We start from the raw sequence: 14,252 nt of genomic DNA, 5'->3' as shown, positions 1-14,252 counted from the left end.
GCCCGGCAGTGGCCGGCCGGCTCAGGAGCAGCAGGAGGACCCGAGTGTGGACACGACAGCACCCACTTGCGGAGACCTGCCATGCGGCTGCCCGGCACTGCTCCGTCCTCGCCGGCGCTGTGCAGGCCAGAGGGCTGAGACCAGGGAGGACCTCAGGCCGGCTGACGCGGGCGGTTCCCCACCTCGGGGTGGGGGCCTGGGGCTTACACGAGTTCCACGCAGGGGTCCGTGTCGTTCACCAGGACCTGCAGTTCGGAGCCCACGTGCAGATGGCTCCCTTGGATGGTGATCCTCGTGCCCCCGGCCTGGGGGCCCATGAAGGGCTCCACGGAGTGGACGGTGGGCAGCTGTGGGAGGAGAACAGGCAGCCAGACCTCAGCCAGCCGGAAGGCGAGAGGGGCGGGAGAGAGGAGCAGGTGGACAAGGCTCTTACCACGTAGGAGAAGCGCTGTCTCGAGTGGCCCTCCTTGGAGGCGTTCACGCTCACCACCGACGAGAAGGCACCCGGGGCCGGCCCCGTGCGGCACACGATCCTGAGGCGGGCGGGCAGCAGCGCAGTCAGCGTGGGGCGCCACCGCCCCGCACCGCCCTGGGCCCTGGCTTGTAGCTGGGAGACGCACGCTGGCACTGCCCGTGTGGACCAGCAAGCAATTCTCAGCGGGCAACAGCTCCCTGAGCTCCCGGGGGCTAAACTCGGGCAGCACCCAGCCCGCGTGTTTCCACAGTCCAGCAGCTCTAGGTCAGGGGCTGGATCCTGAGGATCTCGGCTGCCTGAGGCTCTGACCTCCCGCCGTGCAAGTCCAGCTCACCCTGCAGAATCTCCCACACCCCACCAGGGTAGCCCCTAAAAACATTCTCAGAGCCGGGTGCCGGTGGCTCACACCTGTCATCCCAGCTACTCAGGAGGCTGAGGTCTAAGGACCCCAGGCAGGAACGTCTGTGAGACTCTTCAATGAACCACCAAGAAACCAGGAGTGGCGCTGTGGCTCAAATGGTAGAGCGCGCACCTTGAGCCCAGGCCCAGTTCAAGCCCCATGACCAACAACAACAACAAACCCTTCCCCCCAAACCCAAAACGTTCTGAGTGGCAAATAAGTGTTGCCAAAGCAAAGCTCAGCTACAGAGTTGGGTTGAGGAGCACAGGGGCTTCCTGGAGGAGGGGGCACAGAGTGGAAGGGCCTGGGCCGGGCAGGAAGCAGTGTGTGTGTGTGTGTGTGCGTGTGTGTGTGTGTGTGTGTGTATGTGTGCGTGCGTGTGTGTGTGTGTGTGGCAACAGGGCACTGGGAGGAGCGGGGAGGGGGAGGACAGCTGGGCAGGCGGGACGGGAGCGGCTGTCACTCACTCCTCTGACACCGTGTATCTGTCAGCCAGCGGCTCACATGCCACACTGCCAATCCACACGCCGTGAGCCACGTCGCTAAGGCGCCGGCCCAAGTTCCTGCCGCGGATGGTCAGCAGGGTCCCACCATCCAAGGGGCCACTCAGTGGCTCAATCTGCAAGGACCAAAGGGGCAAGCAGGGTTGGGAGGGTCGGTGGGGGCGGGCTGCATGGTCACACACATGGGTAGGGGGCTGGCCACCCGATTCTCTGCTCAGACAGGGGTGGGCGCAGCTGCCCATAAGGACAGGTGTGTGTGCCTAGGGACGCCCCCTGGGGCTGGGGTACCTCCTAGGGAGTTTCTTGGGAGACACAGAAGTCAGCTCCCAATGGCCAAGTCTAACCACAGGATCCTGAATCCCAGGTAGGGTTGGGCCTCTGACCTAAGCTAAGCCAATCAGAATCCTTCGCTGAGTTGAAAACTCAAAGCAGGGGCCAGTGACTCAGTGGAGGCCTCAGTCCTCACTCGCCTGACCACAAGGACCTGTGATACCCGGCCGGGTTTCCCCAGGGCCTGCCCTGCCCCTTTCCTCCTGGCACGCGCCCCCCCCCCCGCACATCCAACTCCCTTCCTGATCCGTGCCGTCTTCTCCCCACCAACACGGCAGCCCCAGGAGGCAGGCGTATGCTGGGACCCCAGCCGCACCCCGTCCACAGCCTCGGGCTGGGTCTCGAGGGGTGTGGGTGGCGAGGGCCAGGCCCTGCGGCTTACCAGGCGGATCTCGGGGGCCGGGCAGGTGCCAGGGGGCGGCTGCAGGGGGCCTCGCGGGCGGCAGCCCTCGCTCCACACACACAGGTGGCCCAGGTCCTCGCGGCCCAGGCACTGGGAACAGTCGGGGCTGCCCACCGCACAGTTGTAGACCTCAACTGAGGAGACACAGGCAGTACGTTTGGGGCGGGACGGGCGGGCCTGCGCAGTTCCCAGGGCCTTCTCCTGGCCCTGGTTTGTGTTGACCTCTGTGGGCCCACAGCCTCGTTAGGGGCTCCTGTGTGCTGGAGGCTATCAACCAGCGCCAGACCACAGAGGCTCAGAGAAGAAACCTGTTTGAGCACTCACAATGGGGAGCTGTGCGCGGGGGTGAGACAGTTTTGGGGCCTCCCTACTGCCTTCGGGATGGTACACAGAGAGGCCTTGAGATCCCCCCATACTCAGAAAGGCTCTTGGGAGAGTTGGCTCAACATATATAAGCCCGGTCATGGTGCCAGCCACCCCTTGGGGATGCCACCTCTGCCAGGGCACGGCCGACAGGCTTGGTGAGCCTCCCTTTGTAAGAGACAGAGGGGTTCAGAGAGGACAAGCACGATGCCCAACGCCGCACAGCTACTGGGGGCACATCCCGGGGCCTCTGCAGGGACGCTGCGTGTGCGGGGGAATCGGGGAACGGCGGGGAGGGGCACTTGGGGCTGCGTGGTGCCTGAACCAGGCCCGCTTTCCTCTGGCCGTGTACATGTGGGGGGAGGGGGAGAAGGGGAGCACCCACCTGTCATGGGGTCAGGGCTGTCCAGAAACTGGGCAGCTCGGCCCTTTAGCTGGAGGCTGAGGACAAACACCTGGCTCCTCTGTGTCGTGTGCAGCTGCAGAAGGAGGAGAAGGTGAGGGCGGGGTGGGGTCTGGTCTGTGGAAGGAGGGGCGCCACACTGGGCTGGGAGGGCTGGGGGTAAGGAAGCATCAGAACCCACACAGCCACCCCCCACCCACAGCCAGGCCCTCACCACTCACCACGACTTGGTTGCAACGGACAACTGACTCGTTCACCCACACGGCCTCAAAGCTCTCCTCCAGCCCGAAGCTGCACTCCAGCGCGGTACCCTGGGACACAGGGACACAGGGACAGAGGGGGCTGAGAAGAGCCACACTGACTCCTCTCCCCCCACCTCGTCAGGCCAGCTCCTGGGCTGACAGTGGGGCCCAGTGTGGGGGAGGCAGGGAGGCACAAACAGCAGGCCTCGTGCCCTGATGCTGAAGGCTGCCCCCTACCCAGAGCCTACCGCTGGGGCCTCCGGCTCAGCCCAGAGGCTCAGCTCCCAGAGACACAGGCCCTCTGGACTTCACTGCCCATTCCCGGCTACAGGCTCCAGACACGTGTCCTCCCTCTCCCTGCAATGGCCTCTCCATGCTGGGCCTCTGCTCCAGCCTATGCCTCCTGGGCAGCTGGCATCTCTTCTGCCATCAACAAGACTAAGTGCAGCCTCGAGCTCCAGCCCTGGCGTCTCTGCTCCCAAAGGTGCGTGCGTGAGTGCATGTGTATGTGTGTGTGTGAGAGAGAGAGAGAGAAAGAGAGAGAGAGAGAGACAGAGGGGCTCTCCTCCCCGCCAGCCCTGTCTCTTCACCCACTGGGGAGAGGCAGGCACTGAGCCCTGGCCTGCAGGCACCACGGACAGCCAAGGGCTCAGCTTCTACCTCACAGAGTCAGAGGTTCAAATCCCTTCACTTCCTAGCTGTGTGACCTCACGCACACCTCCCCCGCTCTCTGAGCCTCACTCTCGGACCTGCGCGGTAGGAATGGGCTCCCCCAGCCTGCGGGGCTGCCAGGAAGACTGGAGAGCCTGCATTATAGTTAGGGGTCTGCACGCTAGGCGCCCCCATCCTGCTGGGGTGGGTGTGCGGGCGCTGCTCGCGTGTCTGGGACAGCAGTGGGCAGGGTCCGTTGCTGGGCCGAGCCCCGCTCTCTCCAGAGCGGCATCAGCACCGAGGGAACCGACTCGGGTTCTTCCGGAGTGTGTCACTGGTACAAGGGACACTCGGATAACGCCAGCCTCCCCTTTCTGGGGTGCCAGCATAGGAGCAGATGCAGGAAAACGGTAGCTGACAGGTCAAGAGCCGTTTTGTCCCAGCAGGGCTGAGCTGCAGCTGGGTGCATGCGCTAGGGCTGCCAGGGTGGAGACTCAGAACACCGCCCCGGGGTCCTAGAAGCAGGGGGTGGCGGGAGGCTGGTGACAGAGGGGAGGAGAGGGGATTTCTGTGGCTGATGACAGCAGAGACCTCCGTTAACGCAGTTAGGATCTGCTAGGGCCAGATCAGGGCTGGGACCTCCAGATCCGGGGCTCTGGGATGCAGGCAGGCCGAGCGCCCTTCCCACTCACCCCTGCTCGGTCTCCAGCCTGTGCAGGGCGGAGCCTCTGGTGGAGGGGGAAAGGCAGCCCCACCTTGGCCCTCACAGAACCTTCCTGATGCATCCCAGATGCCTGGCACGTGGCCCCCGCGTGTGATCATCGTCCCGGCCTCAGTTCCCGTGCCAGTGACAGATGCATGTCCCTGGGGCTAGCACCTCTCCAGGGCTCAGCACTGCTTCCTCCCAGGAGGGACCTGGAAGGCGTGTCTCCTCCCCAAGTATAGATAAGGCAGCTGGACGCCAGGAGCCCAAGGGCCGGCCTTGCTTTCCTCTGCACACGGGGAACTGGGGACAAAGGCTTCTCCACGGTCCTCCAGGGCAGATGCAGGGGACACGAACCAGCCAGCGCTCTCCACCCCACGGCCACATCCAGTGTCTCAGGCCAGCCAGCCAGGATGGGACGGGCAGAGCAATGTCTGGAGCTCGTTTCCATGGCCTGTGGTGCCAGCTAGGGGCAGGGCCCATCCTGCCCGGGGACCTGCGGGGTCCCCTGGGGCTGGCCCGTCTCCCTTGGCTGCCGTCCCCTGCTTCCTTCCCCGTCCCCCCCCACCCTGCTTCCATGCAGCCCGAGCAGAGCTTTTCCCAAATGGAACCAAAGGTGGAGGGGGGAGGGATGCAGAGCGCATGGGAGCGGGAGAGCCGCTGGACTTCACTGGGGACGGCTGCTGGCCCGGGCGGCCCCGCTGCCCCACCCCCACCCCAGCTGGGCCTCTACTTACATGGAAGGCGGCAGCACTGGTCACGGGTACCAGGATGTCCCGGGAGCCGCCGGTGGGCACCGGCGCCAGAGACCTGGGCAGGATCTGGGGGCAGTCCTGGGGGCTCTACAGAGAGGCAGGAGATGGGGTCACGGGTCATTTCTGAGGTGCTCCACAGTCCTGGGGTCTCAGGCAGCCTGGCAGTGCCCAAATCCAAACTTCTGTCTGCACAGCCTCACCTGACCTTCATGCCTGTCACAGGGTAGGCTTCAGTAGCCCTGCTCGATGGATAGAGAAACTGAGGCACAGAACCCCACCCAGTGGTAGAGCCCTGAGTGATTGTCCTGCTGAGCCTGGAGACCCCAGAGCGGCTGCACACACATCACAGCACGGGGCCGGACTGCGGTCCAGGGCCCTGCTCTGTCCATGACCGGAGCGAGAGATCAGGGCCAGGTCAGGCCAGGAGGTACAGCGAGCCCGCATCCACCTGACGCCACCCGGCTGGCCAGCACCCAGGATGGGTTGTGGAGGCCACGCTGAGTCTTTCTCATCACCAAGCGGCGTCCCTGCTCGGCAGCTCACTGGGCCACACCAGCACCGGCCCTGGTCCTCTCCCGCAGGATGGGCTCGTTTGAGGGAAGGCCGCTGGCCGGTCAGCTCCGGTCCCCCGCAGAGGCTGGCTGTGCTCCACGCTGCTTGTGCGGAGCGCCAGGGGACGTCAGGGCCCTGAGCCCTGTTTCTAGTTCGTCTCTGACCGGCTGCCGGGGCCTTGTCAGGGCCCAGCATCTCTGTCCTCTGCTTCCCCTGCACTGGGGAGGTAGTCGCAGCAGGGCGGCGGTGGGGTGGGGGGACCCACCCATCTCACTGCTGCAACCCAGGGCTGTGAGCAACCACTCTGCGGAGCGAGCCACAGCCGTCTTAACTCTACCATCCACCTCCCTGTCTGACCTGGCCCGTGGGGTGCCCCCAGCCCCAGGGCCACGGGACCTCAGCCCACCCAGGCCTCGGCCAGCTGCTCAGGTGTGGAGGGGACCCAGAGCAGCGCAGTGAGACGCAATACCAGGCCCCCCGCCCCCCGGACCAGAGAGGCGGCCGCCCAGCTTCCCAGGCCCGGTGGGGGGCGGGGGGACGAGGAGCTGGCCTGCGCCGCCGAAGCCGTCTTGGCACCCGAGTGCACGCCAGCCTGCCCAGGGCACCCTCCCAGTGAGGCCGGCAGGCCCCAAGGTATGACTGGAAGCCCCGGATCCGGCCGTTCCTGAAGGCCCCATCACCCTGCAGCTGGGTCATTAACAACCGTCCTGAAGCCCGTTGGGGCTGGAAAAGGTGACAGGCCTCTCTCGCTGGAAGCTGGGGCAGGTCGGGGCCTTGGCTCAGAAGCCACAGCTGGGCGCGTTCAGGAGCAGGTGCGGGGGGGGGGCGGTGGGGGGGACAGCAGGTGAGCTCCATCTAGGGCAACGCCCAGTGGGGGCAGGGACGAATGGTGGGAAGCCCAGGCTGAGCTCTTAGGGCTCACACACGCAAGCGTGAGGCCCGGGGTCCCGACCCCCGGAGCAAGGGTGGGTCCTGGGGTCACAGGACGGCAGACCTGCTGCCCCACACCGGCTCAGCCCACAGCCCCACGGGCTCCTGCCACCAACCCACCCTTCCTGGGCTCTCGGCTGCTGGCGCCGGACCACCCGCACAGACAGGCCCACACCAGCTTCTGACTCGGGCCACCTCTATCTGCTGTCGTGGCTTCCTGTCACGTGGCCCTGGAACACGAAGACAGGGAGCCCACCTTCCCCACCCCATCCACGCCCCTCGGACTCCAGCTCCTGTGTGACGTGTGGCGGCATCCTCGTCGCCTCCCTGGGGACAGGATGGACTGGCAATGGGAGGCAGTCTTGGAGGGGACCCCCCCCGTGCCTCCCCGCTCCTGAGGGGTCTGGGAAAGCAACCCCTTGGCTGCTGTCTGCTCAGAAGAGCTGGCGCCTCCTCAGCTAACTGGCACTTAATCAAATGCCAAATCAAGTATGGGGTCAGAGCTTCACACAGGCCCGGGGCGGAAGCTGCCTCGTCTCCTGCCAGATTAGAGTAATCCTCTAAGACAGCCCCGCTTGCGCCCAATCCCACTCCAGACTCGGAACGCCAGACTCAGGGAAGAGCAGGCTGAGGGCGGTCAAAAGGCAGCATCTCCCGGAGGGTGAACTCTTAGGTAGTTACCAAAACCCAACCCAGAAGGCCCCTCTCGAAAGACAGCTTCCCTGACCCCTCCATGACGGGAGGGAAGAGCACAGGCAGAGAACACAGAGGAGCCTTTTACTGAGCACCTTCTATGTGCCATGTATGGAGCTGAAGCCTAGGGGAGGATCTGTGGATCTTCACTCTAGCCCTGAGAGAGATCCCATTTTACAGATGGGAAAATATGCCCGGAGAGGTTCAGCTACAAGTGAAAGCTGAGGCTCAGGGCTTGCGAGCGAGAGGGCAGAGCTGTACTAAGAGCTCTTCCCAGCACACAGAGGCCCTCGGTGGCGCTGAACAGCTGAGGGCCGGGTCCTCCTGCCCCTCCCCACGCCCAGGCTTTCTATTGTGTGTGCAGGCCCAGGCTGGGAAGAGGACATGCGATCCAGATGTGATCCCAACAACAGAGCCAGAGTCCCGGCCGGACCCCAGCTCCCCAGACCCGCGCCCAGGGCTGCGGTGTGGCGCCTCCCCTGTGGTTTGGCCAAAAGCCTCCAGGGCCTTTCCCAGTGCCGGCACCGATGTGCACCTCCGGGCCACGCGAGGCCGCTGCCGGCTCTGCTCAAAGTAGGCCAGGGGTGAGAGGGGGTCAGGCCCAGAGCCCCGGCTCCTCCTCCACCCCTGCTGCTTGGCACCTGCTCCAAAGACAGCAGGAGGAGCGTCTGGACGGGGCGGGGCGCCTGGCGCAGGACCACTGGCGAGTGGGCGGGGCATCCCTCCCCAGCGTGGAGCCGGGAGCTCGGGGACCCACAGCCCTGACATAACAGACTCTGGGGGCCCAGCCCGGCTAGGTCTACCAGAGCTCGTGGCCTTGCACCCCACCCGGCACGCCACCCACCTGACAGCACCGCGCCACCCCTGCGTTACAGAGCTCCAGCTGTCCCTGCCCGAGGTTGGGGAGAGACACATGGCTTTTGTTGTTTCATGTGCGTGCTGGAGATGGAACCCAGTGCCCGCTCGGTGTGAGGCAGCAGTCTGCCACAGAGCCAGGCCCAGCCCGCCGTGTGCAGCGCCAGAGATGAACGCTGCGCAGCGATCTCATCCCGACAGCCCCTGTGGCAGGATGGGCAGTGCCCTGTCCAGCGCCCCGGGTCAGGGTGAAATCCAGCCCTCGGGTACAAGGCACAGGCGCAGCCCCTCACCCAGGGACAGCCCAGCACCACCGGCCGCGGGGACACTCCCCCAGCTTCGTGTCTTTGCCAGAGGGATCCGGGTTCAAGGCCCAAGCCCAGTAGCTGCCAGGTGGGGGGAATGAAGCAAAGCTCTCGGGCATGGCTGCCCTGCACAGGTAGGGAACCGAAGTACAAAAGGAAAACAAATAGGAGTGGCGGACCGGACAGCAACAGAGTTACAGCTGGAAGAAGAGGGCTACACGTTCACCCCAAAGAAGAGGGCTACACGTTCACCCCAAATATCATCGCTACGCTCGGGTCTTTGGGGGGAGCAATCAAAGATGGGGGCAGTGTCCTGGCTACTCGCGCAGCGGGAAGCAGTGGGTGGGACCTGCTGTGTGCAGCCGACGTCAGAAGAAACACACACCCTCTCAGCTCCCACCGTTGCACAGAATCCGACAACAGGCAGACGCAGAGGAGGGCACCCGGGGCGGCTTACCGTGGGGTTGGGTGAGGCCTCGCATCGAGACTGGTTGGAGACACAGGTGTGCTGCTGTGCACACCAGAAGCAGGGCCACGGTGCCGACAGGCAGCTGGTGCAGCTGGAAGATGAAAGGCCCATCAGAACCTCCCTCCCACTCCCAGCTCACTCTGCCCTGGGGTGGGGGGACGGGGGTGGACAGAAGGCCAGTGCCAGCCAAGGGGAGGGGTCCTGCCCATCCCCACAGATATTTGTTGGGAAGGTGTGCGAGGGAGAAAAGTGTCTCTGGCTCCGAGGGGCCATTCCGCTGTCAGCACCTTTTCCTCCCAGGTGTGTGCGGGAGACGGAAGGCAGCGCCCAGAGGGTGCAAAGGGACCGGCCCGCCCCCACTCACGCTTCCCGGGGCCGCACGTGTCCAATGCGGCTGCAGTCGTAGATGGTGAAGTTGGCCGTGACGATGCTGCGCCCGTTGACCCTCAAGGCCATCTCCACAGTCACGTGATCTGGAATGGATGAGGGGAGGCACATGGGCGAGGAGGTCCCGACAGCTCCAGCTGTGACGTCAGGAGCCCTGCATTCCTCCTCCGGAGCCCCCCCCTGCGCCCCACCCTATCCCACTCACCTTGGGCGTCAGGGAAGGGCGGGAAGTGGGCCTGCGGCAGCAGGTTGCAGTAGGCCAGCTGGTGGTCATAGGCGGGGCCCGGAACCCGGGCCACCGTGCGGATGTCCCCTCCATAGTCACAGGCCATCTCCATGCCGCTGAGGCTGGGCAGGCCGCCCGAGATCTGCAGGATCATGCCCTGGGGGGCAGAGCACTCTCAGTGCACCGACTCTTACAGCTAGGCTCCTAGGGCTGAGCACCGGGAGTCTGCCCTACCCCGGAGTCCCCGGAGGGAAGTGAACTCAGCCCTGAAGGCTGGGATCTTCTCAGTGCCTCAGGGCCTTTATACTGAGTTCCCTCAGCCCGGACTGTCATTGCCTGCCCTGGTTCTCTTCCTCCTTTACTGAAGTGTGAACGCTGGCCCTCCTCGCCCCTCAGCCCCTCTCTAAACTCCTCCCTTTTCCTCCGACACCTGCGGTCACCCTGACACTCCCTGGCTTCTTCTTGCTCCCCTAGGAGCGCGTCAGTGCGGTCTTGCTCCTGATGCACACCCAGAGTTTACGTACGGATGGTCACACTGCCGTGTGAATGGATGAGTGCGTGAGCGAATGGGAACCCACCCCAGACTACGCAGGGGGAAGGCAAGCGAAGAATCCTGTGGTAGAACATCTTGCGGGAGCGCACAGGGGCACACGCAACTGCTGGGGTGCCCGTTGGCCGCCCCCTTTCCCCCAGGGGGTCGCGGGCGTGCACGGCGCTCACCGGGTACTCCTGACGCACGTTGATCTCCGCGGGCAGCACGGTCATGGAGGGGCAGCGGCCGGGGCCTTCACTGGCACTGGTCCAGAAATGGGGCTGGCTGGAGTTGGCGCAGTCCTGCTGCAGGGTGCACCTGCGGGTCCGACACGGTCAGCCCCGCGGCCCTGGCCACCCTCACCCGCCACGCCCGCCGTCCAGTCCTCACCGTGTCTCCAGAGCGCACCAGCCGCAGTAGGCGTCGGCAGCGCCCACGCAGTCCCGGCAGGTGGCGTGCGCCTCGCATGCCGCGACCTTCACCCGGGCCATCTGCAGGCACAGGAAAGGCCCGCTGAGCGGCACCAGCCTGCCCACCCCGCCCAGGAGGCCGGGCAGCATGGCCAAGGCTGAAACAAGCTGGGGAAACCGAGGCTGGAGCTCTGGTAGAGCCACGGGAGAGACGAGGCCTGGCAGGTGATCATACACAGGGCGGGGAAGGGCAGTGCCGCCAGTGGCAGAGAAATGGCACTGTGCAAATGCCAGGCTCAGCTTAGCCCGGGCACTGTGTGGCTGGGGCCCCTTACCTGGTGTGAGGTCATGAGGTAAAGGTAGCCAGGGTCTGTGGGGTCAAACTGCATGACGTGATGCACAGGTTCTCCGTAGGCCACGGTCAGCACGCGGCTGCTCACCACATGCATGGTCTCGTTCAGGTTCACCTGCAGAGCACCGTGGTCAGGCCGGGCAGCCGGCTGCCTGCCAGGGGAGGGGGTGGGGAGGGGGGCAGACTGGGACGGGGTGCGGGTCTTGGACACCCCTCCTGCTCCTGCCTCCCACAGGCACAGCGGGGAGCCCAGAGGCACCCACACGTCCTTTCTCCTCCATGAAACCCTCACCCCCACTCTTCTCCAGCTCCTCTCTGTGAATATAGGCCAGTGGTACAGTTTCCAGAACCTTCTCAGGGAGACTTTTTGGCATCATGGCTAAGAGCAAGGGCTTGAGTTTGCATTGGGGTTTGGCACGTATAAGCTACACAGGTGCACACAGCACCGGGCGCGCGGTGCGCTTCCTCTTTAAGCCTCGGTTTCCCGAGCTGAGGAGGCAAGGATGGTCACCCACCCCACCGGACTGCGAACCCCCTGGGTGAGAGGACGCAGAGCCACACGGAGCCGCGTCTGGGCCACGGTGGAGGGACGGGACAAGTGTCACAACACAAAGCCATCTCAGGGCCAATGCAACAAATCCAGGCCTGTCAGAGGCAGAGCCCAGAGCCCAAGGCCGAGGCTGGGGGCCAAAGGCCCAAGAAGGAAAGGAGCCCAGGCTCCGGACACCCGGAGAGACCCCTCTGTGTGTCCCCTGAGGACTGACAGCGCCCGGCTGAGTCTTGTCACGTTCTGTCACTTTTTATCTGGCCCAACACGCTGTCTGGTCAAGGCCCTGCCAGGCCCTGAGCTGGGACCAGGGTAGGACCAGTGGTCTAGTGAGCTCACAGGCCGGGCCCTGGGTGTCCTGAGCCGCGGCCTCCTTCAGAGGTCTCCAGGGGCTCCCTGAGGCTTGTGAAAGCAACTCATGGAGGCATCTGAGGCCCCGCGATCCGCTCCCCCTCCCTCACCCCACCAGCCGCACGGGGAGGCGGGACAGGCCCAGGCTGAGCTCTGGCCTCGCAGGTGTGAGGCCCTGGGTTCCAGCCCCAGCCCCGCCAAGGTAAATCAATGAAGCGCCCCACCCTGCTGCGGGCAGAGGCCGTCCCCCCAGCGTGGCGTCCCCTTCAGGAGCTGCCCCACCTCAGGCGTGGGGGTGGGAAACCAACAGGGCAACCCCCCCTGGCCTCCTCGGGAGGAGCTGGAACCAGCAGGTGCCTCAATGGCCTGCCACAGGCGGTGGGGGAGGGGAGGCACTGTCCCCAGGTCACACGGCGGGGCGGGGCACCGCCACCCTCTGCACCTGGCACACAGTGGCCACCCGCTTTCCACCACGGAGGAGCTCACAGGCCCCGGGCCAGCTCCGAGACCCCTCCGTGCGTCCCCTGAGGACTGGCCTGCCCTGCCCAGGCGTCTGCTGGGCAGCTGAGAAGATCAGATTAGCGGCTCTGAGTCAATTAGGCCGAGGGCCTGGTGCACGGGTGGAGATGGGCCCAGCGGCCAACGCTGCCCACCGCGAGTGGTTAGCAGTCCTGCCTTGGAGTGGGAAATGGGGTTCAACCTTCCTCTCGAGCTCCAGGACACACAGGGCACAGAGACTGGGGTGGTGGCCAGCAGAGGTGGGTCGGAGACGGGATTGAGGACCCTCAGTCACAGCTTATAGCCCTTAACAGATGGGGAAACTGAGGCCCAGGAGGAAAATTCGCATTTGCCAGACAGTGGCAGAGCAGAAACATGGTGGCAGGCTGGGCCTGGAGATGCAGGCGAGAGGCCTTGCCGAGCCCTGCGTCCCCGTGCCTGGGCGGGCCTCCCGCTGGCACGGGCCACGGTGGAGCAGCAGACGTGGCAAGTCTGGAAACTGTCAAGCGTGGTGTGCACGGGACCAGAGGCGGCCGGGCAGCCGCGTGCAGACCCCTCCCGCCCCGCCGCGCCTACCTTGAGGAGCCTCCCGTTGGCAGTGCCCAGGAAGACCACCGTGTAGTTGTTGATGCTGGCCACGGCCACGGCCGTGAGCCCCGGCGCCCGGAACACGGGCGAGGCCTTCAGGGGCTGCAGGATGGACAGCGGGTGCTGCAGGTGGGCAGCACCGCAGTCGAGCTGCTCCGACAGCAACTGGAGAGAAACGGCAGGTCAGACCTAGGCTCCAGAACTTTCTCCGGTTCCCTGCCGGTGCAGCTGGCTGCTTCTCAGGCCTCTGCTGGGGGTGGGGGGGGAGTCTTGCTCCCGCTTGGCATCCCCAGCTCTGAGCTAAGGCTCCAGTACCAGTAGGGCCCATCCCCACCGCAGGCTGTGCCCCGGCCTCTGCTCAGGTCCCGGGGCCACAGGGCGGGGACTGGAGGAGGGCATGGCGTGAGGGCGGCCGAGAGCTGGCAAGGGACTGGTGGCCTGACCCCGAAGAGGCCGGGGTGGCACAGGGGCACGAGCCTGTGGTCCCGGCTGCTTGGGAGGTCGATGCAGGAGGATCGTCTCAACCTGAAAGTTTGAACCCAGACCGGGTCGTGCAGGGAGAGCCACACACACGTCGGCCCAACGTAAGCAGGCAGGGCAGAGGAGGCAGGTAGCCTCATCTTACCAGCTGACACCAAATGATGCCTCCAGCCTTAGCACCGCCCATCAGCCCTGGCTGGCTCCGCTCCTCCCGCTAGGCCCGCCTCCCCCCCCAGCCAGGCTTCCTGGAGCCCCTCCATCCTCCCCAGGCACAGGGGCGTACCCCCACACCTGCCCTCATCGCAGGTGGGCAAGCCCAGGGCAGCCCAGCGTCACCTGGGCCCAGTGTGGCCAAGGCTCCTCCCACACAAACCAACTCCTCGGAGGGGTGGCCAGGCAACCGCAGGGGACCCTGCTGCTGCTGCCTTGCCCCTGTCCAAGGGCCTGAACAGGGCCCTCAGAGCTGCAGAGAAGGGGCTCAGGGAAGCCCTAAGGCCGCACAGAGCTCCGGACTTCCCCTCTGGGCATGCCGTGCATGGAGCCACTGGTGCCAAGCGCACACAGGTGCCGGATAGTCTTCATAAAGGGGTGAACAGGGGTGTCCTTGGGGCGGGGGCCTAGCCCAAAGATCAGAGGGTGTCTGGTCTTCCCAGAGGGGGCCGGGGGAAGGCTGGGGCCAGTCCCTGCCGGCCCCCAGCCTCGGCACGTGGACAGCGCGGCCCTCTGGGGCCTGAGACCCTCGCTCTGCGGTGACTGCTAATCTCCTGACTAAACCAGCTCTGGGACCCGAGCACGGCTCAGGGGTCAGGGCCTGTGCTCAGCACACACCGGGCTCAGGGGTCAGGGCCT

At 65.3% G+C, this 14,252-nt stretch overlaps 1 protein-coding gene across 1 annotated transcript in view; it reads right to left on the bottom strand.

The window, feature by feature from the left end:
• Plxnd1 (plexin D1) overlaps positions 1–14,252 on the bottom strand; it is a 37,426-nt gene that overhangs the window by 11,451 nt on the left and 11,723 nt on the right. Inside the window, 15 exon segments of the mRNA XM_013010334.1 lie at positions 208–347; positions 434–533; positions 1,343–1,494; positions 2,091–2,245; positions 2,860–2,953; positions 3,099–3,188; positions 5,211–5,315; positions 9,021–9,123; positions 9,397–9,505; positions 9,625–9,802; positions 10,366–10,495; positions 10,568–10,668; positions 10,923–11,054; positions 12,912–13,088; positions 13,239–13,448. Coding sequence (XP_012865788.1) covers positions 208–347; positions 434–533; positions 1,343–1,494; positions 2,091–2,245; positions 2,860–2,953; positions 3,099–3,188; positions 5,211–5,315; positions 9,021–9,123; positions 9,397–9,505; positions 9,625–9,802; positions 10,366–10,495; positions 10,568–10,668; positions 10,923–11,054; positions 12,912–13,088; positions 13,239–13,448 — 1,976 coding nt within the window.

Source organism: Dipodomys ordii, unplaced genomic scaffold (assembly GCF_000151885.1).
Source record: "Dipodomys ordii isolate 6190 unplaced genomic scaffold, Dord_2.0 Scaffold12, whole genome shotgun sequence".
In the NCBI taxonomy this organism is placed as follows: Eukaryota; Metazoa; Chordata; class Mammalia; order Rodentia; family Heteromyidae; genus Dipodomys; species Dipodomys ordii.
The sequence above is the reverse complement of the archived record's forward strand: the minus strand, read 5'-3'. Positions and strand labels throughout refer to the sequence as shown.